The sequence below is a fragment of the Podarcis tiliguerta genome (genome assembly GCF_965153285.1).
Source record: "Podarcis tiliguerta genome assembly, chromosome: 8".
Lineage (NCBI taxonomy): Eukaryota > Metazoa > Chordata > Lepidosauria > Squamata > Lacertidae > Podarcis > Podarcis tiliguerta.
Window position 1 is genome coordinate 6382871 of NC_139541.1, and position 24047 is coordinate 6406917.

Here is a 24047-nt window from a genome sequence, read left to right on the forward strand (position 1 = left end):
GACTGATTGACTTCAGCTATTGAACAGTGAGTGCCAGAACAGAGAGTCCTTCAAGACCTGCTTCTCAGGATGTCTGCAGTCTCTTGGGGTGGGGTATGGTTTAAAGCTTTTTGTAAAGAGACTGAAGGTACATTCTTTCACCTTTGGTGGACATGCCCAAGGATTAAGACATTCTGGGAGATGATTTATAATGAAATGAAAAAGGTATTCAAATATACCTTTCTGAAGAAACCAGAGGCCTTTCTCCTGGGCATGGTCGGCCAATTGGTGTTAAAGAAGGACAGAACTTTTTTTTATGTATGCAACAACAGCAGCTAGAATACTTATTGCAAAGTATTGGAAGACACAAGATCTACCCACCCGGGAAGAATGGCAGATGAAGTTGATGGACTACATGGAATTGGCAGAAATGACTGGCAGAATCCGAGACCAGGGAGAAGAGTCGGTGGAAGAAGACTGGAAAAAGTTTAAAGATTATTTACAAAAATATTGCAAAATTAATGAATGTTAAAAGATTGTTGGAAAGAAGCTATATGGCTTTAGTAGAAATGTTATAAGGATTTAAGTATAAATAGATTAATAGAATTTCAAAGGTAAAATAAGGTTAGAATGTGTTAAGATAATTATAGGACAGAGGAAGATGGAAAGGAATTGCTGAAACAATTGACAGAAGTGGAATACAAAAAGGGAGGTGTGAGGAGGTCGGTGAAATAAGTGAATGAAAGATAAGACATTGAAATTGTTTGTTTGTCTTAAATTGTTTACATTGTTTTTGTTTGGATTTGGTAGTTTAGTGTGTTAGTGTAGTATATTGTTAGTTTAATGTGTTAGTGTATTTGTATTGTATTGTATTGTTTCCTTTTTTGTTTTTTGTTTTTCTTTCTTCTTATTCTGTGGTGTTTAAATTGTTCAAAAAGCAATAAATATTATATAAAAAAAATAAAGCTTTTTGTCAAGATTTAAATCTGGAGATGTGAATTTTTGCTGATTGATATGAATTCTTTGTATCTGTATTTTGAGACCTTATTGTGACTTAGGTGGGAATTGCAATAACCCTATTGTGTACATTTTGGGGTTGTTGTTTTTTAATCTGTTGCTTGGGACTTCTTTTGTTATATATCTCTAACTGCAAATCTTGTATATTGTAAGCTGCCTTGAGCATGGTTTTAACTATGGAAAGGCAGCATACAAGTAAATGAGATTGATTTTTCTCCAGATGTCTGTGGTGTGTTTACTTTGCCCTCTTCAAATGGCTGCCATGCTCCTTTGCATTCCAATTTCCATCTCCTCTGCCCTTATTTGGACTATCAAGAGATGCTTTTGCCCTAATTCTTTGGGGTGATTCATCCCAAGCCTCATGTACCCAGCTCCTCTCGGAATTCCCCTAGAGGTCAGTTTAAAAGCTGCTCTGCAACAGTTTTTATATTAAGTGCCAGCCATCTAGTTCCATTTGGGTTTAAGTAAAAAGGTAAAGGGACCCCTGACCATTAGGTCCAGTCGCGGACGACTCTGGGGTTGCAGCACTCATCTCTCTTTACTGGCCGAGGGAGCCGGCGTACAGCTTCCGGGTCATGTGGCCAGCATGAGTAAGCCGCTTCTGGCGAACCAGAGCAGCGCACGGAAACACTGTTTACCTTCCCGCCAGAGTGGTACCTATTTATCTACTTGCGCTTTGAGGTGCTTTCGAACTGCTAGGTGGGCAGGAGCCGGGACTGAACAACGGGAGCTCACCCCGTCACAGGGATTCAAACCGCCGAACTTCTGATCGGCATGCCCTAGGCTCTGTCGTTTAACCCACAGCGCCACCCACGTCCCTCTGGGGTTAAGTAGCTCCCATTAATTTTGCTGGCTTGTCCCAAAACCTTCTCCAGTTGTATTGTATACAGCACCTGATTTCCAAAGTGTCAGCTGTTCCTCCCAGCTTTGTGTTGTCTGAAAATCTGATAGGGATTCTCTCTACCCCAGTCAGGGTTGGTTGGTCAATTGGGCAGGTGGCTGGGACCAATCACCTGTCAGTCATAATGATGTCAGGTGATTGACTCCAGTCAAAGTTCAAAGAAGGTTGCTGCAACTGTCAATCAGCTGATCAGCGATTGCAGCAACCTCCTTTGAAGAAACATGTTCAGCAGCGATCAGCTGATTGCTGCAGGGAGCGCAACTGAGCCTTTGGCCTGATCCTGTATGCTTACACTCTGGCTAAAATAAAATCCATCTGGTACGTAGGCTGAGACCCTACCTGCCTGCAGACTGTCTCGCCAGAGTGGTGCATGCTCTGGCTATCTCCCGCTTGGACTACTGCAATACGCTCTACGTGGGGCTACCTTTGAAGGTGACCCGGAAACTACAACTAATCCAGAATGCGGCAGCTAGACTGGTGACTGGGGGCAGCCGCCGAGACCATATAACACCGGTCTTGAAAGACCTACATTGGCTCCCAGTACGTTTCCGAGCACAATTCAAAGTGTTGGTGCTGACCTTTAAAGCCCTAAACGGCCTCGGTCCAGTATATCTGAAGGAGCGTCTCCACCTCCATCGTTCTGCCCGGACACTGAGGTCCAGCGCCGAGGGCCTTCTGGCGGTTCCCTCACTGCGAGAGGCCAAGTTACAGGGAACCAGGCAGAGGGCCTTCTCGGTAGTGGCGCCCGCCCTGTGGAATGCCCTCCCATCAGATGTCAAAGCGATAAACAACTACCTGACATTCAGAAGACATCTGAACTTCAGGGAAGTTTTTAATATGTGACATTTTAGTGTATTTTTCATCTTTGTTGGAAGCCGCCCAGAGTGGCTGGGGAAACCCAGCCAGATGGGTGGGGTACAAATACTAAATTGTTGTTGTTGTTGTTGTTGTTGTTATAAAATAATCATTGTTTGTCTGTAGGTTAGAATCCTTTTAATTTCAAGGGGAAAGTTAAATTAATTTTTGGAGGGAGGAAAACTGCATGCAAATGGAATTAAGTGTCCTGCACATTTGAAAAGCTTTGGTGTTTTAGTTTTTTGGCAATGGATGTGTAGATGTAATAAATACATAAATTCATAAACTTATGGCATGCAGTATGGCTTAATTTCTAAATAAGAGATATAGTTATTTTTATCTCAAAATCATATCTTGACGCTCTCACATGGAAGCTCTTTCCCTGTCAAAAGAAATGCAGAGAATTTTAGTAGCAAAAAAACTGGAAATTCCTACAATTTCTACAAAGACTCAATTCCTACAAAGCTTGACTGGCAGATGAAGATGATAAAATACTTGGAACTTGCGAAAATGACTGGGAGAATAAGAGGAAACTCAAACCAGAAAGTGTGTAAAGAATGGATAACATTAAAAGAATATCTAAAACAATATTGTGAAAATGCAAATCTCCTGACAGGTCTAGACTGAATCTTGAATATTAAGAAAAACTATAAATGTAGAAAATTTTCTGGATATGTAACAGATATAACAGGAAATGCATAAAGGTTAAGAATATGTAGAAAGCACAACGAGGTGAATCAGAAGTCAAAAGTGTGTGTGATGTTAGGCGATGTGTTGTTAGTTAATGTTTAGTTGTCATTAAGGTATTGTCTTTGTGTTGTTATATGTAAATTGTTTTGCAATAAAGTTTTTTTTTAAAAAAGAAACCACAAAGTGGCAGAGCTATGAGCCTCGTTGGGGTGATAGCCAGAAGCACCCAGGATGTCTTATAAATCAGGACAGTTATAGCTAGTTTGGTTATTGCTCGCAGTGGAAATTGTGGTTTTCAGTTTCCTGATGATGACATAAGATACGGAAGTTCCCCAGAGGGAAGGTCTGAGCAGGGAGCCACATGCCAGTGGGTGGAGCCTTGGGGATTTATTTGCAATTCAAATGAAGGAATCACAGAGTTGCAGAGTTGAAAGGGAACCCAAGGGATCATCTAGCCCAACCCCCTGCAATGCAGGAATGGCAGCTGAAGAATCCCTGGCCACCGAGGGCCCTAAAACCTCTGATTACAAACCTGCAATGAAGGCAAGTCCACTGAGGTTGTCCATTCCACTGTTGAACATCTCTTGCCGCCAGAATGTTCTTTCTAATGGTTTGCTTGCAATCTCATTTCTTGTCACTTGAATCCATTGGGTTTGGGTTCTACCCTCTGGAGCAGCAGAAAACAATACAGCGGTACCTCAGGTTAAGAACTTAATTCGTTCCGGAGGTCCGTTCTTAACCTGAAACTGTTCTTAACCTGAAGCACCACTTTAGCTAATGGGGCCTCCCGCTGCCGCTGCGCCGCCGGAGCACGATTTCTAGTCTCATCCTGAAGCAAAGTTCTTAACCCAAGGTACTATTTCTGGGTTAGCGGAGTCTGTAACCTGAGGCTTCTGTAACCCGAGGTACCACTGTATTGCTCCATCTTCCGTGTGACAGCGCTTTAGTTATTGAAGATGGCTAACGTGTCACCTCTGTCTTCTCATCTCCAGGCTAAAAATACCCAACTCCCTCTAGGGTTTCCAGACCTTGACCATCGTGGTTGCCCTCCTCTGCACAGTTTGTCAATATCCTTGTGGGTGTGAGTTGGCCGTCACAGCAGACTGAAAACATCCTTTGGAAAACTAAGATATTGTTACATGCCACCACCCCACTTTCTGAGCGGTGCAAGTTTCCAGGAATCCAGGGGCTTACACAGGGTCTAGGTTTCCTTTGGAAGTGAGGCACAGCTGAGATTGTGGTGTCTTTATGATAGCTGGTTTATTTACACATATATGCAACCTGAGCCTGCCGTGGAGGGGGTTCAAGGCATTGTGGTGTAGTGGTTCAGAGCGGTAGATTCGTAATCTGGGGAACCAGGTTTGCTTCCCCGCTCCTCCACCTGCAGCTGCTGGGTGACCTTGGGCTAGTCACACTTCTCTGAAATCTCTCAGCCCCACTCACCTCACAGACTGTTTGTTGTGGGGGAGGAAGGGAAAGGAGAATGTTAGCCGCTTTGAGACTCCTTAGGGTAGTGATAAAGCAGGATATCAAATCCAAACTCTTCTTCTTCTACACTCCAAGAGGGTCCCATTTTTCCCATTGGATTCAAACTGTCAGCCCAAATTGACCTTTCACCACCACCCCTCCAGTTTGCTGCATTTGACAGACTGAAACCTCTTTTCCTTGATCATGCCACAGCCAACTGAAATCCTAAAACTTCTATCTAACAAAAACTCTGAGTTCAGGGAGGGGCTCTCCCTGCCCCCCACCACCGTTTGCAGGTTGGCACAGAATATTTGATTTGCTGATAGCCCAAATTTCTGTCTTTCCCCTCTACCAATAGCCCATCTTTCAAGAGATCTTTTGAACACAGGGAGATGAAAGTCTGTTTAACTCTCCAAGCACTGATTAAATTCTAACATTTACTAAGTCCAGGAATGATGGGTGTCTTGCACCCACAAATGCTGGCACCCACAAACTCATAGCAATATTAAACTTGGACACAAGAATTTTGATCATTTAGAATCAAAACTTACTAAGAATCCCTGAGTTTCTTTCATGTTTCCACCATAATGAAAAATATTTTTGTAGGTTTTCATTCCTAACCTTGGGACAATATGTTGCCTTTCTTGCTTTTTAAATAATTGCTTTTTCCATGCCTTCCCCCCGCCTTTTTTCAAATAAGGAACTAAACTATTTTCTTAGATAGATCTAAAAGATAGAAAAACCCAATGGGGTGTCCAAGGAAGCTTCTAACATCACAAAATAACAAGGAAGTGAGTCACAGGAAGTGCTAGATGCTTATGCTGGAATTTTGCTTCGTATGACCAAAATAAGAACATAAAAAGAGCCTTGACCCGTCAAGTCCAGCATCCTGTATCCACAGTGGCCAATCAGGTGGCCCTGAAGGAGGAAGCATGGCAGCCGTTGGGATGTCGTCATTGCTTCTGCTCAGTCCTGCAGCTCTTCCCTTGCCCTTGAACCTTGGAAGGATCCTGACCTCAGACTCTGTGCTTGCATCTAGCACTTCCTGCTATTAGCCCAAATAAAGAGCTTATTCGTTTCTTCATTGCACCATTATACCACCTTTGTTCTCCTCCTCACCATTTTATCCTCGCAGCAACCCTGTGAGGTAGGCTAGGCTGAGAGACTGTGGCTGGCCCAAGGTCATCCAGTGAGCTCCATGGCTGAGCAGGGATTCGAATCCTGGTCTCCCAGGTCCTAATCTGACACTTTAACCCAGGAGTCAGCAATCTTTTTCAGCAGGGGGCCGGTCCACCGTCCCTCAGACCATGTGAGGGGCCGGGCTATATTGGGGGGGGGGGAATGCCCCACAAATAACCCAGAGATGCATTTTAAATAAAAGGGCACATTCTACTCATGTAAAAACACGCTGATTCCCGGACCGTCCACAAGCCAGATTGAAAAGGCGATTGGGCCGCATCTGGCCCCCGGGCCTTAGGTTGCCTACCCCTGCTTTTAACCACAGCACTGGCTTTTCCTTGTGGCCAAATATGTAAGAGCTGTTGAGCTGTGTCATCCTGTGACTGTTCACTCAGAAGTGAACTATGTTCCATGATAAATAATAAGGAAAGCCCCCAGCCTCAGTTCTCCAAGCTGTGAAATGGGAGGCATGAAGGAGATGCCCTTTCAATGAAGCAAAAGTAGAAGGGGATATCTAGAACCAAACACATAGGAACAAATTTCCACACCAAAGTCAAACATAATTAATTAATTAATTAATTAATATCAGAAGGCTGCAAGTAATACAATTGTGTTTACATTATTCTGTACCCAGTGGCGTAGCGTGGGTTGTCAGCACCCGGGGCAAGGCAAGTAATTTGCGATCCCCCCCGCTGCACTATCCCTCCCCCAGATAGTCCCTCGCTCTTTCTCCGCACCGCACCACACGCCTGGCACCCTCCCCTCCACAGTGGGCGGCGACCCGGCGGATCGGATTTGCACAGCCAGCACTGCAGTGAGAGTGAGTGAGCCAGGTAGGGGCAGAGAGCTGTGAGTGCGAGTGCGCCCCCCCCCAGCGAGCGCCCCCCCCCAGATGTTGCGCCCGGTGCGGCTGGCCCCCCCTGCACCCCCCACGCTACGCCACTGACCATGCATACAGAGGCCCACATTTTAGTTCTCCATTCTTTCGTGGACAGTGTCCTCATTACCGCCCCCCAGTTTTGACAAATAATAACTCTGGCAGCAGTTAAGAGTTCATAGAATAATGGGGCCAGAGATGTTGCATTAATTTCCTGTCCTCTATTAGCACAGTTTCTTTAGCATATCCAAATTGTAAAATTAGAAGATCCATAGGTATAGCCGGTTATTCCTTCAATTTCCACTGCAATATCTTTCCAAAATTTTCCGATCTGGGGAATATCTGCTCTATCCCAGCATTTGCAGCTTTCATACCTATGGAGCTAAAAACTGAAAGCATACATTTGGTATTTGCAAAAAAAAAAAAAAGGATAATAATTCTGGGCTTGTGCTCTTGAGAAGCAGAGAAAAGCTTGGCTTGGGGGACAGATTCTGCAGCTTGGATCAAATGTTCAGCCAGATGGTTTGTATTTTAGAGAAACCAGGCCAGAGGCCACGAACTCTCCAAGGTCTGATCCCTGGAAGGAAGCAGCTGGTCTTCCTCAAGGGTGGAGCCAAGATAGCTCTCCACCCCACGCAAAAGACTTTCCAGCCTTGCAGGCAATCAAAAGTAGATTGCACAATCAGAGCTTGACAGCAGGTTCGTAGAAAAGGCAGAGGTGGAAATTCCAAGCTCAAGCCCCACCTTCTCCATGCTATAAATTTGGACAGAGGCTTCTAGAGTGAGAAGCAAAGCAGAGGAGCAGCAAGCAGCCTTGGATCGAGAACCACAGGTAAGGATGCCTCCATAGATTCCCCCTCCCATCTGGTTCTTGGTCACAGGTATCCTCCTCTCTTGGTGGCTCTGCTGAGGAGATGATGGATGGGGAGACTTCCTTTGGAGAGGACACCCAAGCTCACCTTTGCAGCCAAATCCTGAAGCTCCTTCCCCTCCAACCTGCAGCCCCTTCCACCCAGATTGCCAGAGCTTGCCCCAATTGAGCTTGCCAAGAGAAGCTTCCAGGGAATGGTCATGTCTTTCAGATACTGGCAGGTTGCCGCTCAAGAGGCAATGTGGCGTAGTGGTTAGAGCAGAGCTTTCCAAACTGTGTGTTGGTGTGTCGTGCAAACGCTCCCCGTGCTCCTGCCAGGGCTGTTTAACCTCTGGTTTGCTAGGAAAACTCAACTACTGCGTCGCGAAATGATGCATGTCTAAAAAGTGTGTCACCATTATGAAAGGTTTGGAAAGGTCTGGGTTAGTGTGACGGAATAGGAGCTGGGTTCAAATGAAGCTTGCTGGGTGGTGAATTTGGGCCAGCTGCTACCTCTCAACTCAACCTACGTTACAAGATTGTTGTTGTGGAAATTAAAGGAGGACGGGGGATGGACCATGTACGCCACCTTGAGCTCATTTGAGAAAAAGGTGGGATATATAAATGCAATAAATAAGAGTCTAAGGCACGGGTAGGCAACCTAAGGCCCGTGGGCTAGATGCGGCCCAATCGCCTTCTCAATCCGGCCCACGGACGGTGTAGGATTCAGCATGTTTTGACATGAGTAGAATGTGTACTTTTTTAAAAAATGCATCTCTGGGTTATTTGTGGGGCCCGCCTGGTGTTTTGACATGAGTAGAATGTGTGCTTTTATTTAAAATGCATCTCTGGGTTATTTGCGGGGCATAGGAATCCGTTCATTATTATTTTTCAAAATATAGTCTGCCCCCCCCCCCACAAGGTCTGAGGGACAGTGGACCGGCCCCCTGCTGAAAAAGTTTGCTGATCCCTGCCCTATATTATAGGATCTATGTTTACCAATCAATCATTGGAAAATATTTAATAGATTTTTTGTTTTATTAATCTCTCTAAGGATTTGTTTTTCACTGGGTAGTGAACAACTTCCAGCAACAAAACAAATGTTCCGGCCCTGAGCTGTGGTATGTCCAAGGGCCAGCTGGCATGAGTTGCCATATTTTGAAGAGCAAAAAGGAGGGCGCTATGATGACTCTCATTTTAAATACCCCTACTCTATGTAGGCTATAAAAGGGACGCGGGTGGCACTGTGGTCTAAACCACAGAGCCTTGGGCTTCCCGATCAGAAGGTCAGCGGTTTGAATCCCTGCGACAGGGTGAGCCCCCGTTGTTCGGTCCCTGCTCCTGCCAACCTAGCAGTTCGAAAGCATGTAAAGTTCAAGTAGATAAATAGGTACCACTCCGGCGGGAAGGTAAACTGCGTTTCCGTGCACTGCTCTGGTTTGCCAGAAGCAGCTTAGTCATGCCGGCCACATGACCTGGAAGCTGTACGCCGGCTCCCTCGGCCAGTAAAGCGAGATGAGCGCCGCAACCCCAGAGTAGGCTACGACTGGACCTAATGGTCAGGGGTCCCTTTACCTTTCATAGAATCATAGAATCATAGAGTTGGAAGAGACCACAAGGGCCATCGAGTCCAACCCCCTGCCAAGCAGGAAACACCATCAGAGCACTCCTGACATATGGTTGTCAAGCCTCTGCTTAAAGACCTCCAAAGAAGGAGACTCCACCACACTCCTTGGCAGCAAATTCCACTGTCAAACAGCTCTTACTGTCAGGAAGTTCTTCCTAATGTTTAGGTGGAATCTTCTTTCTTGTAGTTTGGATCCATTGCTCCGTGTCCGCTTCTCTGGAGCAGCAGAAAACAACCTTTCTCCCTCCTCTATGTGACATCCTTTTATATATTTGAACATGGCTATCATATCACCCCTTAACCTCCTCTTCTCCAGGCTAAACATGCCCAGCTCCCTTAGCCGTTCCTCATAAGGCATCGTTTCCAGGCCTTTGACCATCTTGGTTGCCCTCCTCTGGACACGTTCCAGTTGGTCAGTGTCCTTCTTGAACTGTGGTGCCCAGAACTGGACACAGTACTCCAGGTGAGGTCTGACCAGAGCAGAATACAGTGGCACTATTACTTCCCTTGATCTAGATGCTATACTCCTATTGATGCAGCCCAGAATTGCATTGGCTTTTTTAGCTGCCGCGTCACACTGTCGGCTCATGTCAAGTTTGTGGTCAACCAAGACTCCTAGATCCTTTTCACATGTCCTGCTCTCCAGCCAGGTGTCACCCATCTTGTATTTCTGCCTCTCATTTTTTTTGCCCAAGTGCAATACTTTATGTAGGCTATAGAAGCTGTGGTATATTTCTATTGGGGGGGGGGCAGGAGGAGAGAAGAGGAAAGCAAGCCTTCAACCACCAGTTATGTATATGTCTCAAACAGAAAGTATAACCAGAGACATTTCAGCAAATTTAAAAAATCCACCTGGACAGAAATTTTACCCCTGAAAAAGAGGACGTGTCCCGGAAAAAGGGGGCACATGGCAACTCTATTCGGGGGGGGGGCTGTAGCTGGTGGGGCTCACCCTTGCACTTTTCCCTTTGCAGACACAACCATGACCAGAGTCCCGGACGTGTTGCTGAGAGACATCAGGTGAGCATATTCCCCGCTTTCCTTGCTGGGTCATCTGCACTCCTGATACAGTGGTACCTCAGGTTACATACGCTTCAGGTTACATATGCTTCAGGTTACAGACTCCGCTAATCCAGAAATAGTGCTTCAGGTTAAGAACCTTGCTTCAGGATGAGAACAGAAATCGGGCTCCAGCGGCGCGGCAGCAGCAGGGGGCCCCATTAGCTAAAGTGGTGCTTCAGGTTAAGAACAGTTTCAGGTTAAGAACGGACCTCCGGAACGAATTAAGTACTTAACCTGAGGTACCACTGTATCTGCTTATGCAGAGGCAGAAGCAGGGTTTTCTGTGGTGGGGTGTGATGGGTGGCCCCATAGGAAGTCATGGAGCGCCCCACACATAGCCCATGAACCTCATTATTGCTCCTCAGCAGGGCCTGTCTAGGGCTGACCCACTTGCTGCCTGGAACAGAGGACAAGATGCTCACAAACACCATGGCTCTGCACGCAAGAGCCACCAACGTGGCTGGCTGTAAAAGAAGAGTAGGGTTGTCAATGGCTACTAGCCACTGCCAGAGGCTGGCTCTGCCTTCCCAGTTGGAAGTAGCAATGCTCCTGGATGCCAGTCGCTGGCAAATTGCTGACCGGAGAGGGCCCTTGCGCTCCAAACCTGCTTGCAGGTTTCCCATAATGGAAACTACAACTAATCCCATAATGGAAACTACAACTAATCCAAAATGCAGCAGCCAGACTGGTGACGGCGTGGCCACCGAGACCACATAACACCAGTCTTGAAAGACCTACCTTGGCTCCCAGTACGTTTCCGAGCACAATTCAAAGTGTTGGTATTGACCTTTAATGCCCTAAATGGCCTCGGTCCAGTAGGAGCGTCTCCACCCCTATCGTTCTGCCTGGACGCTGAGGTCCAGCTCTGAGGGCCTTCTGGTGGTTCCCTCACTGCGAGAAGCCAAGTTACAGGGAACCAGGCAGAAGGCTTTCTGGGTAGTGGCACCCACCCTATGGAACACCCTCTGACCAGATGTCAAAGAGAACAACTACCAGACTTTTAGAAGACATCTGAAGGCAGCCCTGTTCAGGGAAGCTTTTAATGTTTGATGCATTACTGTATTTTAATATTTTATTGAAAGCCGCCCAGAGTGGCTGGGGAAGCCCAGTCAGATGGGCGAGGTATAAATAATAAATAATAATTATATTATTATAATGGGCACCTGGTTGGCCACTGTAAGAACAGAGTGCTGGACCAAATGGACCACTGGCCTGACCAAGCAGACGCTTCTGATGTTCTTACACAGAAGCCAAATCTACCAGCAGCTGAATCTTGCCTCCATGCCAGCAATGGGATCGCATCCTGCGCCAACCTTGAAGGCCAGGGGCTTGTGACAGAGACTCAGTCCAGGCACCCACGGCTCAGACCCCCAGGAAACAATGCGGAGCAGAGGCAGAGCCAGGCCTTGCCTCAGGCGGAAGATGCTAGAGGGCCGAGCAGCTACGAATGCCATGCAGGTGCCAGCTTGCTGCCCTCAGGGATGGGGGAGGACAGTGCCCCATCACTAACATTTTGAGGTTCAGCTGTAGCTCCAGGCAGTTTCCATATTGTCCTTTGCCTTAAGCCACTAAATCTCTCGGCCCGGCCCTGACCTTGGGAGGAACAGTCTCCCTTGCCTTCCAGCGGTTGCCGCCTGAGACAGTTCCCGCCTCCCTCTGCCAATCTTCATTTGTACATTGCTTTGAGGGTTGTTGTTTTTGAACGCTCAAGCATTGTATAAATGTTATGAAACATGAAGGCCTTGCTTGACCCCGTCACTGCTGTCTATTTTTCTGCCCCAACCCAAAGTCCGTTCTCCCATTGCGGGATTCCTGGGTACCCCTCTGAGGAGTGCCACCGTCTCTGGCATCTCCCCACCCCAACCAGTGCTGCAAGGCCCCAGGACGGCCCTCTTGCCTTCCTAGCCCTGCTGTCGTCTGGATGGGCCAGGGCAGTGGTGGGCATTACCACCATTTATTTATTTTTACTCCCCCTTTTCTTTTTCCCATTCTCCTCCTGTGATGGAACTCCTATTTGGGGACTTCCCTGACTTTTTTCTGGCCCATGTAGGACCAGTCTGGAAAGTTAGCCTTGGTGAAGACCTGACATTTTCATCCCCAAAAAAGTTTTTGATTTGAGTTTCCATTGAAATGAGGCTGTATTTTAATTGTAATGTTTTGATGTTTTAATGTTGTATTTTAATCTTGTTTTTAAGTTGTATTTCAATCAATTTGTTTTTATATCGGGAGTTAGCCACCCTGAGCCCGGTCTTAGCTGGGGAGGGCAGGATATAAATAAATTATTATTATTATTATTATTATTATTATTATTATTATTATTATTATTATGGGTCCTATCCTGAAGGGTCTGATATCTCAGAATCTAAACTCTCTTCTTCACCTCCTTCCCCGTCCCCCTTCCCTTCTAGTGAGGAAGAGATGGAGATGGAGTTCTCATTCGGCAACGAGGTAAGACGCCTTCAGCATTTTGGGGGGTGGGAGGGAAAAACCCCATAACACAGCTCACCCCCTTATTCGCTCCCACTTGAGAAGAGGGATGGCTTGCAAGGCTGTTGGGTTGGAAATAACTGGCAGACGAGTTGAAGGGAGTTGAAGGGAGTTGAAGGGAGTTGATGTGGGAGGCATCTCTTTGAGCATGTCTCGGAGAGTCCCTTTTATTGAATATTACAGCATTGCCTCGTATGTGCTTGTTGCTGATTGGTTACACGTGGTGCGTTACATTGGTTACAAGGGTTGTGTATAAGACATACAAGGGTTGCGTATAAGACATTAATCATCGTTAGATAGAGGGAACACAGAGTTAGACAGGCATGGAGACTTCCTTAGTAAACAATCTATAGTGATTGATATGGTGAGACTCAGAGAATGTACAGAGTGCATTTTAACATTCCAGGGTGATAAGGAGAGGATGTATACAGATAGACAGGAAGGTCAGGGCATGATGACACACTTAACATTCCAGGCTAGCTGGTGCCAGGGTGGTTGAGAAAGGAATGTACAGAAAGGCGACTACTCAGCATCATCTCCAGATAACTACGCAGCACAAGGCTATCAGAGTGGCTTCAGTGGTACCCAGAGGGCAGGAGAGGCTTGGGGCTCAGCCCAGGAATTCGCCCTTCCAGACAGAGGGCTGTAGGCCAAGGTGTTTTTCACCTGGCACTTAAGCACAGTGCCATAGTTAGGCTCAGGGCCATTGCTGGGGAAGGACACAGCCCCAGATCTTTTCCGCCAGGCCCCCAGGCCACCTGCCCTCCCTCCCTCCCTCTACCCTCCCCTATGAAAAACATTGTTCAGAATAGCGGCGTGCATGAGCTGTCAATGAGGATAACACAATGAAATTTTCTTTTCTTTTCAATATAATTTTTATTGAATTTTACACAATTTTTCCAACACAAGATGACAAATCCTTGGCTGTCGTAGCCTAGGACTTCCAGCAACCTCTTCTAATGGTTTTCTGAATTCCTTTCTAATTACCGAATTTTTCGCTCCATAAGACGCACCTAGTTTTTAGAGGAGGAAAACAAGAGAAAAAATATTCTGAACGAAACAGTGGATGTATGATTTTTGTGGTTCGTGCTGTGGCCACAGACACGTGATCTGATGCTGAATTTGGGGTGACCCAATGCAAAAATCCTTAGGATCCATGTGGATCTGTGCTTTGCATTCGCTCCATAAGACGCACAGACATTTCCCCTTACTTTTTAGGAAGAAAAAAGTGTGTCTTATGGAGCGAAAAATACGGTGTGCATTTTGCAACTATGCTTATTGCTTTAAATCCAATCTTACATCAGCTAATCTTAATACTTCTCACAATAATTTGGATAGACCCCCTTACAAAAGTTCTTGCAATCCTACAAGCGATATTAAGTAGTTACAGTTGTCTTTCAAATGCAGCATAAATTTCTTCCAGTCCTTCAGGAAAGGCTGGTCCTGCTGGTTTCGAATTTTCCCTGTAAGTCTTGCCAGCTCAACGTACTCCATAAATTTTATTTGCCACTCTTCTTTTGTTTGCATCTCTACTTGCTTCCATCTTTGGGATAATAGTATTCTTGCTGCTGTGGTCGCATATAAAAAACAGGTTTTTTATCATTTTTATGAATTTCTGTACCTACCATACCCAATAAAAGAGCTTCTGTTTTTTTTTTGGAAATGTCTATTTCAACATTTTTTGATTCCGTTATAAATCATTTCCCAGAAGTCTTTCACTTTTTAAAATTCCCACCACATGTGGTAAAACGTGCCCTCTTTTTCTTTACATTTCCAACATGTATTATTTGTTTTATACATTTTGGCTAGTTTCACGGGTGTTATATACCATCTGTACATCATTTTCATTATATTTTCTTTTAATGCACTGCAGTCAGTAAAGTTTATTCCTTCTCCCCATAACCTCCCCCAACCTCCCCCAATCGTCTATTGGTATAGGTAAAGGTAAAGGGACCCCTGACCATTAGGTCCAGTTGTGGCCGACTCTGGGGTTGCGGCGCTCATCTCACTTTATTGGCCGAGGGAGCCAGCGTACAGCTTCCGGGTCATGTGGCCAGCATGACTAAGCCGCTTCTGGCGAACCAGAGCAGCGCACGGAAACGCCATTTACCTTCTCGCCAAAGCAGTACCTATTTATCTACTTGCACTTTGAGGTGCTTTCAAACTGCTAGGTTGGCAGGAGCAAGGACTGAGCAATGGGAGCTCACCCCATCGCAGGGATTCGAACTGCCGACCTTCTGATTGGCAAGCCCTAGGCTCTGTGGTTCAACCCACAGCGCCACCTGCGTCTATTGGTATATTATGCCCTATATCTTTAGCCCAATGTATCATTACTACAATGAAAATTTCTAAACAGCAACAATTAATAACTGCACCTTCAAAACCCAGTTGGAATGGTTTAGCTGAATTAATTTAACAGAACTGATGAACTTGATCTGGTGATACCAGCTTTGCAAAGTCTGATATACCTCCAGTGCCCCCTGCTGCCTGCTTGCCTTTTAGCATTCTGGTCCCCCCCCCCCGGGAATTCCACTGCCCCACACTGCTCTGAGGGAACAAATAAAGAGGGAGGGGTCCACATCTGGATATTCTGCAATCTAAAGAAAGGCTAACAATAGAATAAGAATACAGTCATACCTCGAGTTGAATGCGCTTCGGGTTGAGCACGTTCCAGTTGTGCTCCGCGGCAACCCGGAAGTAACGGAGCGTGTTACTTCCGGGTTTCGCCGCTCACGCATGCTCTTAGTGACATTGTTTAGTGACTGCCTCGTATCCCCCAGTTCACGGGTGTCAAACACAAGGCCCGCGGGCCAAATCCGGCCCGCCAGACCTCGTCATGTGGCCCGTGTAGTCGCCGCCGGCCGCCAGCCTTCACCTTTTATTCTCGCTTTTTTTTTTTTTTTTTACACAAGAAAGCCGCCTCTCCAGCGCATGCGCGGCAGCCTACAAGCCAGAGAACGTCTGCCCTCTAGCGGCGCCGGCTGTTCTACACAGGAAACCTCCACTTTACATGCATTCAGGAAACCTCCACTTGTTTTTATATTGAGTGCATGCCATCCTGTGATGTGACAGATCCAACGGCTGCCTGAACTCTTCTATCCTGTACTGTAAGTCCTACAGATACAGCCGGCCCTTTGAGGGTGACCAAACTGCTGATGCAGCCCCCGATGAATTTGAGTTTGACACCCCTGCCCCAGTTGAATTTCAGTATACAGTGGTGCCTCGCAAGACGAAACAAGCCCATTGGCGGATTAGCCCTATTAGCGCTATTGACATTTTAAGGGCTAAAAACGGCTTTTTAAGGCTTAAGGGATTAGCGGTTTTGCTGCTAAAATGCTTTTAGCAGCCTAGCGATTCAGAAAAAGGGGTTTTGGAGCAGGGAAAAAACCTGAAAATTTTCGTCAATTTTCGTCTTGCGAAGCAAGCCCATAGGGAAATTCGTCTTGCGAAGCGCCTCTGCAGACGGAAAACCCTTTCGTCTTGCGGGTTTTCCGTCTTGCGAGGCATTCGTCTTGCGGGGCACCACTGTATATCATTTTAACAGTTTTCCAAAACCAAATTTTCTCATAAGATTAACTTAATCACTTAACGTCTTTCTTTCTTTCTGTTTTAGCATTAAACATATTAATTCCTAACATTACATATTTAAATCCTAAGTCTATCTGATATTTGCAAGCTTTTCCAATTAAATTAACTTAGCATATTTAAAGTTTGACCAAACTGCGGGAGGCAGTGGAAGACAGGAGTGCCTGGCGTGCTCTGCTCCAGGGGGTCACGAAGAGTCGGACACGACTAAACAACAACATATTTAACTAAATAGCCTTTGCATTTCATCCATTCCTCCTGGTACTCCTCCTCCTTTTGGTCGCGGACTCTTCCGGTCAGGTCAGCTAGCTCCGAAAAACCCATCATCTTCATCTGCCATTCCTCCACTGTTGGAACTTTCCAATTCTTAGCTAACAAAATTCTTGCTGCAGTTGTGGCATACGAAAACAATTTGACATCTTTCTTGGGCAATTCCAAAGCTGTTATTCCAAGAAGAAAGGCCTGAGCATTCTTATCAGCAGCAGACAACAGCAGCAACCACTTCCTTCCCTCGGGTGCCTGAGAGCCAAGCCCTTGGCTGGGTGCAATGGGAGCAGGCAGGAGAGAAGGGGCGAGTGCAGGGTGCATTGGGAGGGAGCGGCAGGAGGTCTCACCAGAATGAGCCAGAGCCCGTGAGGAAGGGGCTGCTCCCTTGAACTCTTTCCATAAGGGGACACCTTGCGCTGTTTGTTCCAGGGCCCCGTTCTGACTATTCCAGCTGATTTCCCCCCTATAGATCTCCTTCTATCAGTCGTTCCAGCACGCAGGTATCCTTTCCGTTCTAGAAGATGCCGCAACCAAGCCCTGCATGCAGCCACCGAGACGGAGAGGGCCCAGGCTGTTCACAGATGCCGACCTGAGCAAGATGCTGAGCAGCAACTTAGTGGAAGGTACAGAGCTCCCTCTATTCAGCCAGTCCTAGTTTTGAGTGGCAAGGAGTTCCAAAGGATGGCAGTGCTCTAAAAGGGGGTTGGACATCCTCATGGAGGAGGAGGAGGAGGAAGCCATTGACAGCTACTAGCCACTACGGCCGGACTCTGGCTCCACAGTTGGAGGCAGCAGTGCTTCTGAATGTCCATTGCTGGAAACCACAGGAGGGCAGAGGGTCCTAGTGGTCAAATCCTGCTTGCTGGTTTTCTACAGGGATTTCCCTGTGAGAACCGGAAGCTGGACTTAGACGGTCCATTGGTCTGATCCAGCAGGCTCTGCTTATGTTCTTTTATATATATATATATATATATATGCAGGTTTTGGTGTCCTCGGGTGTCTTCCCGTGTAAAAGTTGGGGTGTCTAGGCGACGTTTCGACGAGGTCTCACTCGTCATCTTCAGGCTGGTGCTTTCGGCTTCTTGTTACTGGAACAGAGCAGGATCTCAGTGTTTGAGTTCCTATAAATACTGTTGAGGAGGTGTGGTGTATAGCCTCCAATGTTCTGGGCAGAGAGGAGGTTCCCAGGCTGGTGTGCCTTTTCTTCTTTTGTTCCTTAATTACTTGAGGGATATCTTCCTCTCTGCCCAGAACATTGGAGGCTATACACCACACCTCCTCAACAGTATTTATAGGAACTCAAACACTGAGATCCTGCTCTGTTCCAGTAACAAGAAGCCGAAAGCACCAGCCTGAAGATGACGAGTGAGACCTCGTCGAAACGTCGCCTAGACACCCCAACTTTTACACGGGAAGACACCCGAGGACACCAAAACCTGCATTCCTGTACCCGTGAAAATCTACGAAAGCAAATATATATATATATATATATAATTTTTTATTCGTTTTTTAACATACCATTTTCAACAGTAATTAAACATACTTTTACATCTCATACAATTTTTTGACTTCCATCAATCCTGTCTGAAAATTTTCCAGTCTAATCTCTTAGTATACATTTCTTACTTTCCCTATTACATTTAATACTCATAACCAATATCTCTATTCTTTATCTAATTTGTAACGTTTCATATATTTCTCCTTACAAAGCTTCTTGTAATCCTACTAGCGTAATTTGCTGATTACAATTGCTCTTCAAATAGTTCATATACTTCTTCCAATCTTCTGTAAATCTCTGTTCCTGCAGGTTTCAAATCCTTCCTGTCATTTTGTCCAGTTCTGCATAGTCCATTAATTTCGCCTGCCATTCTTCTTTTGTCGGAATGTCTTCTTGCTTCCATTTCTGGGCTAACAATACTCTTGCTGCTGTTGTTGCATATAAAAACAGTTTAACATCTTGCCTATTAATATCCTGACCTATAATACCAAGTAAAAAATGCTTCTAGTTTTTTAAAAAACGTATATTTCAACATCTTTTTCATCTCGTTATATATCCTTTCCCAGAAGTTCTTTACTTTCTTACACTCCCACCACATGTGATAAAATGTTCCTTCTGGCTCTGCTTATGTTCTTTTGCAAGTTCCCACACGGCCATGAGGCTCACTGGGTGACATTAGTCCCACCTAACCTACTTCACAGGGAAACATGAGCTGGCAGAGAACCATGTGTAGCAATCTGAGGTCTTTAGAGGATAAAGAGGTGTTAAAATTGGGAGAATATCGCTTCCACCAGAAGGAGCGTCGAGAGGATTGTTCTGAAAGGGTTGCAGAAAGAGCTTCCAAGTCTTGCTGGCCTCTCCCTTGTGCTGACCATAATGCTCCCTGTTCCCTCTTGCATATCCAGGTCCATCCTCCTTTGCTGAAGCCAGCCTTGTGTCTTCAGGGCTTCCGTCTGCTTACACCTATGTCAAAGTGGAAAGGTGGACCATCCAAGACCTGGACAACAAGAGCTTTTTCCTGGACGGGACCCCAGGGCAGCCCAAGCTCCTTGCCTTGCACTTACAAGTCAACGACAAGCCAGGTAAGGAACCATGTAAGCGTAGAGCTGGAGGGGACTCACTGGGGTCATCTAGTCCAACCCCCTGCAAAGCTAAATAATCTCTCACTGACGGCCATCCAACCTCTGCTTTAAAATCTCCAATGAAGCAGAATCTGCCACCTTCTGAGGGAGTCCAGTTGCACTGTGCAATGGCTCTTCCTAACATTTACTCAGAATCTCCTTCCTTGCCATTTGAACCCATTGGTCTGGGTTCTGCCCTCTGGAGCAGCAGAAGACAAGCTGGCTCCATCTTCTGTGGGACAGCCCTTCAGATATTTGAAAGTGCCAGCACGCCACCTCTCCATCTTCCCTCATACACCAGCCTCCCTCCTTTCTCCTGCCAGGCACCACTGTAGGGTGAGTTATAGATGCTCCAAGGCATCTGAAAGGTGCCAGGGTATAGCAGGCTGGCGGAGGTCCATGCTGGGTCTGTCTCCAATGGTCTCCAACAGTTTGGTCAATGAAACATAGGGAAACAATAAGAGGGTTTTCTCTGTGCTAGCTCCCAGTTTGTGGCAAGCTCAGCCTCCTCATGGCATATATTTCGATGTCAAGGTACATCTTTTTGCAGGCGGAGGGCGAGATCAGAACATCCCTGGCATCTAATGCTTATGTATCAGGTCTGGGGTCAGCAAACTTTTTCAGCAGGGGGCTGGTCCACTGTCCCTCAGACCTTGTGGAAATGAACGAATTCCTATGCCCCACAAATAACCCAGAGATGCATTTTAAATACAGTGGTACCTCGGTTTACATACGCTTCAGGTTACATACGCTTCAGGTTACAGACTCCACTAACCCAGAAATAGTACCTTGGGTTAAGAACTTTGCTTCAGGATAAAATTGTGCTCCAGCAGCGTGGCAGCAGCAGGAGGCCCCATTAGCTAAAGTGGTGCTTCAGGATAAGAACAGTTTCAGGTTAAGAACGGACCTCCGGAACGAATTAAGTACTTAACCCGAGGTACCACTGTACAGTCATACCTCGGGATGAATACGCTTCAGCTTAAATATTTTCGGGTTGCGCTCCGCGGCGACCCGGAAGTAACAGAGCTCATTACTTCTGGGTTTCGCTGCATGCGCAGAGGCTCAAAGTGACGTCACGCGCATGCGCGGAAGTGGAGAAACGTGACCCGTGCACACGCAGATGCGCAGTCACGCCTTACGTTCGCTTCAGGATGCGAACGGGGCTCCGGAACGGATCCCGTTTGCTTCCAGAGGTAACACTGTAAAAGCACGCATTCTACTCATGTAAAAACACCAGGCAGGCCCCACAAATAACCCAGAGAAGCATGTTAAATAAAAGAACACATTCTACTCATGTAAAAACATGCTGATTCCCAGACCATCCACGGGCCGGATTTAGAAGGCAATTGGGCCTTATCCGGGCCCTGGGCCTTAGTTTGCCTACCCATGCATTAGGTTGTTCAAATGTACCAAGTTGCATGGGACCCACGAAGCGATTTATAAATGTTCATAAATAAAATGAAAGACGGAAAATTCAGGGCCAAGGAGCTGTGAAAGTCTGCTGACCTGGGTCACATGAAAAAGTGTCCCAAGATAGCGATACGGCCTGCTTGTGATTTTAAGGGGTGCCTTTCAAGTCACCCCTCTAGACGTTTCAGCAGGGAATCAGTGAGGACATCAGCTAGGGGCATAGGCAGGAAACCAGAAACCCACCCTGTGCCTGATCTATGATTCTGTGTACTGGAAGTCCACACCCAGGAGCAGGGGGCTTGGGGAGAGATAGCCAAAGCTCAAGCCCCTCCCTCTGCAAGGGTTCTGGACCTTGAGCTCATCAGAACTGAGGCAGGATTTGCCCTTTGGTTTCTTCCCAGTGGAACTGGACCTGCGTTTCTATCGCTCACCGCTGGGCAGCGATGCCACGTCTGGGCAGCTGGTCGCTCTGGACATTGTAGACAGCAAGCTGTACTTGACATGCGTCAAGGAGGGAGACGGGTGCCGCCTGCAGCTGGAGGTGAGTAGGAGGTGAGCAGTAGGGCTCCAGAGCCCCCCACAAAATGCATGGGGCTCCTCAGCATAGCTGTCAAGCGTCCCTTATTTGGCGGGAAACTCCCTTATCCCAGTGCTGTGTCCCGCTGCTGTCCCTTATTGATGATGTCCCTTAAATTTCCCGGGTTTCAAAGGAAGCAGCTCCTCTCCCTCCCTCCCTGCCGGCCAGGGAGGAGGGAGGCTCCAACTGCGTTGCTTGGCTTCGTTGCTCACCCAATAAGGAGTCGAAGAACGACTGGGGGGTGGAGCTTGCATGCCTTGTGCCGATCAAATCGGCCGCGTTGCCTGGGGACTCACCTTTGCTCAGCGCTTCCCAGCGGAGAGGTGACGGTGGTTTTCCTTGCTGCATCCCCTTTGCCGGGTTGCTGCACTGTGGGAACCACCACTTGAGGCTTCGTTCGGCTGCTAGCTGGGCTTTCTGCCTTTGGCTCGGAGGGGCTCAGAAGTCGAACATACCTGTGCTTGGAAAATCCCTTATTTTGGCTGCTGATCCCTTATTTTCGAGGCTGATGGCCCCTTATTTTAAAATCTGTAAGTTGACAGCTATGCTCCTCAGGCAGCTCTGTGTGGCCCCCAAGACTCTGGCTGTGTGTGCTGGGGAGTGTGGCAGCCCCCTGACTGCTCTTCCTTTCCTCTAGGAAGCGGAGAAGCCCCTGAAGGAAATCTCCGGAGACAACCAGAAGTACCTCTTTTATTACAAGCCCACCAGCACAGCGAGCGAAACCTTCACTTTCCAGTCCCTGATCTGTCCCGGGTGGTACATGGCCACCCCAAGCGATAACGGCTACGTACAGATGCACAACGTCATCGGAGAACGCTTCTATACCGACTTTCATTTGTTTTAATGTTTTCAACCACAGTGGTATGTTGGTTGGTTGGTTGTCTTTTTAGGCTGCCTGAATTTCTCAGGGGCCACGTATGTACCACGTACAGAAATCCCAGTTCCTGGTCTTGCATGTTATACTATTTATTTATTTATTTGTCTATTTATTTATTTATTTATTTCATAAAATTTATACACTGCTTGATTGTAAAAAAAAACCTCTCGGAGCAGTTTTTGTCAAAATGTTTTTTATCATGTATATACTGTATATGGAAATGTTGCATTTATTTGTTTGTTTATTCATTCACTCATTCACTTGCTTATTTATTTATTTATTAGCATTGACCTACTTGAACATTTTGATGCTTACTGGAAGGAATTTTTTTTATTATTTTGTTTCGACTACAGCAGACCAAGACGGCTACACAACGTTCACCTACACAGTTTCCAAATTCCAAAAGGATATCATAGATGACAAGTCTAAATTGTTAAAGAAGGCATATAATATCCTGTTGGAATGGGAAACAAAAGATGAGGAAGTTAAAGCGGTGATGATTAAGTGGGCACAAGATATAGGTCACAACATACAATTGGACGACTAGATAAGGCTTTGGAAAGTGAACTTGAAGTTTATGGATTGTATATTGCTGAAAGAGAACTATATGAAAATGATGTATAGGTGGTAAAGGTAAAGGGACCCTTGACTGTTAGGTCCAGTCATGACCAACTCTGGGGTTGCGGTGCACATCTCGTTTTACTGGCCAAGGGAGCTGGCGTTTGTCCACAGACAGCTTCTGGGTTATGTGGTCAGCATGACTAAGCCGCTTCTGGCAAACCAGAGCAGCGCACACAAACGCCGTTTACCTTCCCGCCAGAGTGGTACCTATTTATCTACTTTCACTTTGACATACTTTCGAACTGCTAGGTGGGCAGGAGCTGGGACTGAACAACGGGACCTTCTGATTGGCAAGCCCAAGGCTCAGTGGTTTAGACCACAGCGCCACCTGCATCCCTTGTACAGGTGGTACATTACACCATTAAAACTGGCCAAAATGTACATAACAGAACAAAAGAACTGTTGGAGATGTAAAGAATGAGAAGGTACATTTTATCATATGTGGTGGGATTGTAAGATTATTAAAAAATTTTGTGAAATGATATATAACGATTTGAAAAAAAATGTTTAAAATAACTTTTGTGAAGAAACCAGAAGCCTTTCGGTTAGGTATTCTAGGACAAGAAATGCCGAAGGAAAATCGGGCATTATTTATGTATGCTACTACAGCAGCAAGAATTCTAACAGCACAAAACTGGAAGACTGGAGATATACCACCAAAAGAACAATAAGAAACATTTATGAGATAGGCAGAACTGGCAAAGTTAACGGACAAACTGTGTGAAAAGGACAATAGTGACTTTGGAAAAGAATGGGAACCTTTTACAACATACTTGCAGACACAACAAAAAAACATGGACTCGTTGGCAGAATTTATATAAACATTTACAATTTTCTTTACAGAAAACAAGAAATACAATTAGTGATAACAGAACATTATGTATAAACAGCAGAATGTAACATTTGGTTTAATAAACCAAAAATGGAAGGTGGGGGAAGTCAACGGGGAGGTGGAAACTAGAAAATGGATGTTAAATGATGATGTTGAATATTTGTTTGAGAAAAGAAAATCAATAAAAATTATTTTTTAAAAAACCACAGCTACCTACCTGTAACTTGAAAGTAAAGTTAAGCCCAGAAGCAAGGGTTCCATTGTCTGG

At 46.1% G+C, this 24047-nt stretch overlaps 1 protein-coding gene across 2 annotated transcripts; it reads left to right on the forward strand.

Moving 5' to 3' along the window:
- The first annotated feature begins 7039 nt into the window (after positions 1 to 7039).
- LOC310683869 (interleukin-36 alpha-like) lies at positions 7040 to 23985 on the forward strand. 2 transcript variants are annotated; one of them, XM_083454315.1, is made up of 7 exons: positions 7040 to 7797; positions 10417 to 10462; positions 12913 to 12952; positions 17313 to 17466; positions 19247 to 19423; positions 21274 to 21413; positions 22087 to 23985. In XM_083454315.1, the coding sequence occupies exons 2-7, from the start codon at positions 10425 to 10427 to the stop codon at positions 22291 to 22293; spliced, it is 756 nt and encodes a 251-aa protein (XP_083310441.1). In that variant the 5' UTR covers positions 7040 to 7797; positions 10417 to 10424; the 3' UTR covers positions 22294 to 23985. The 2 variants fall into 2 exon arrangements, with proteins under 2 accessions (XP_083310441.1, XP_083310442.1); XM_083454316.1 differs by having other exon boundaries at positions 22091 to 22236.
- The last annotated feature ends 62 nt before the right edge of the window (positions 23986 to 24047 follow it).

Coding starts and splice junctions, on each gene's coding strand:
- LOC310683869 (XM_083454315.1), top strand. CDS start 10,425: ATGACCAGAGTCCCGGACGTGTTGCTGAGAGACATCAG. Junction 10,463..12,912: donor GTGTTGCTGAGAGACATCAG/GTGAGCATATTC, acceptor CTTCCCTTCTAG/TGAGGAAGAGATGGAGATGG. Junction 12,953..17,312: donor AGTTCTCATTCGGCAACGAG/GTAAGACGCCTT, acceptor TCCCCCCTATAG/ATCTCCTTCTATCAGTCGTT.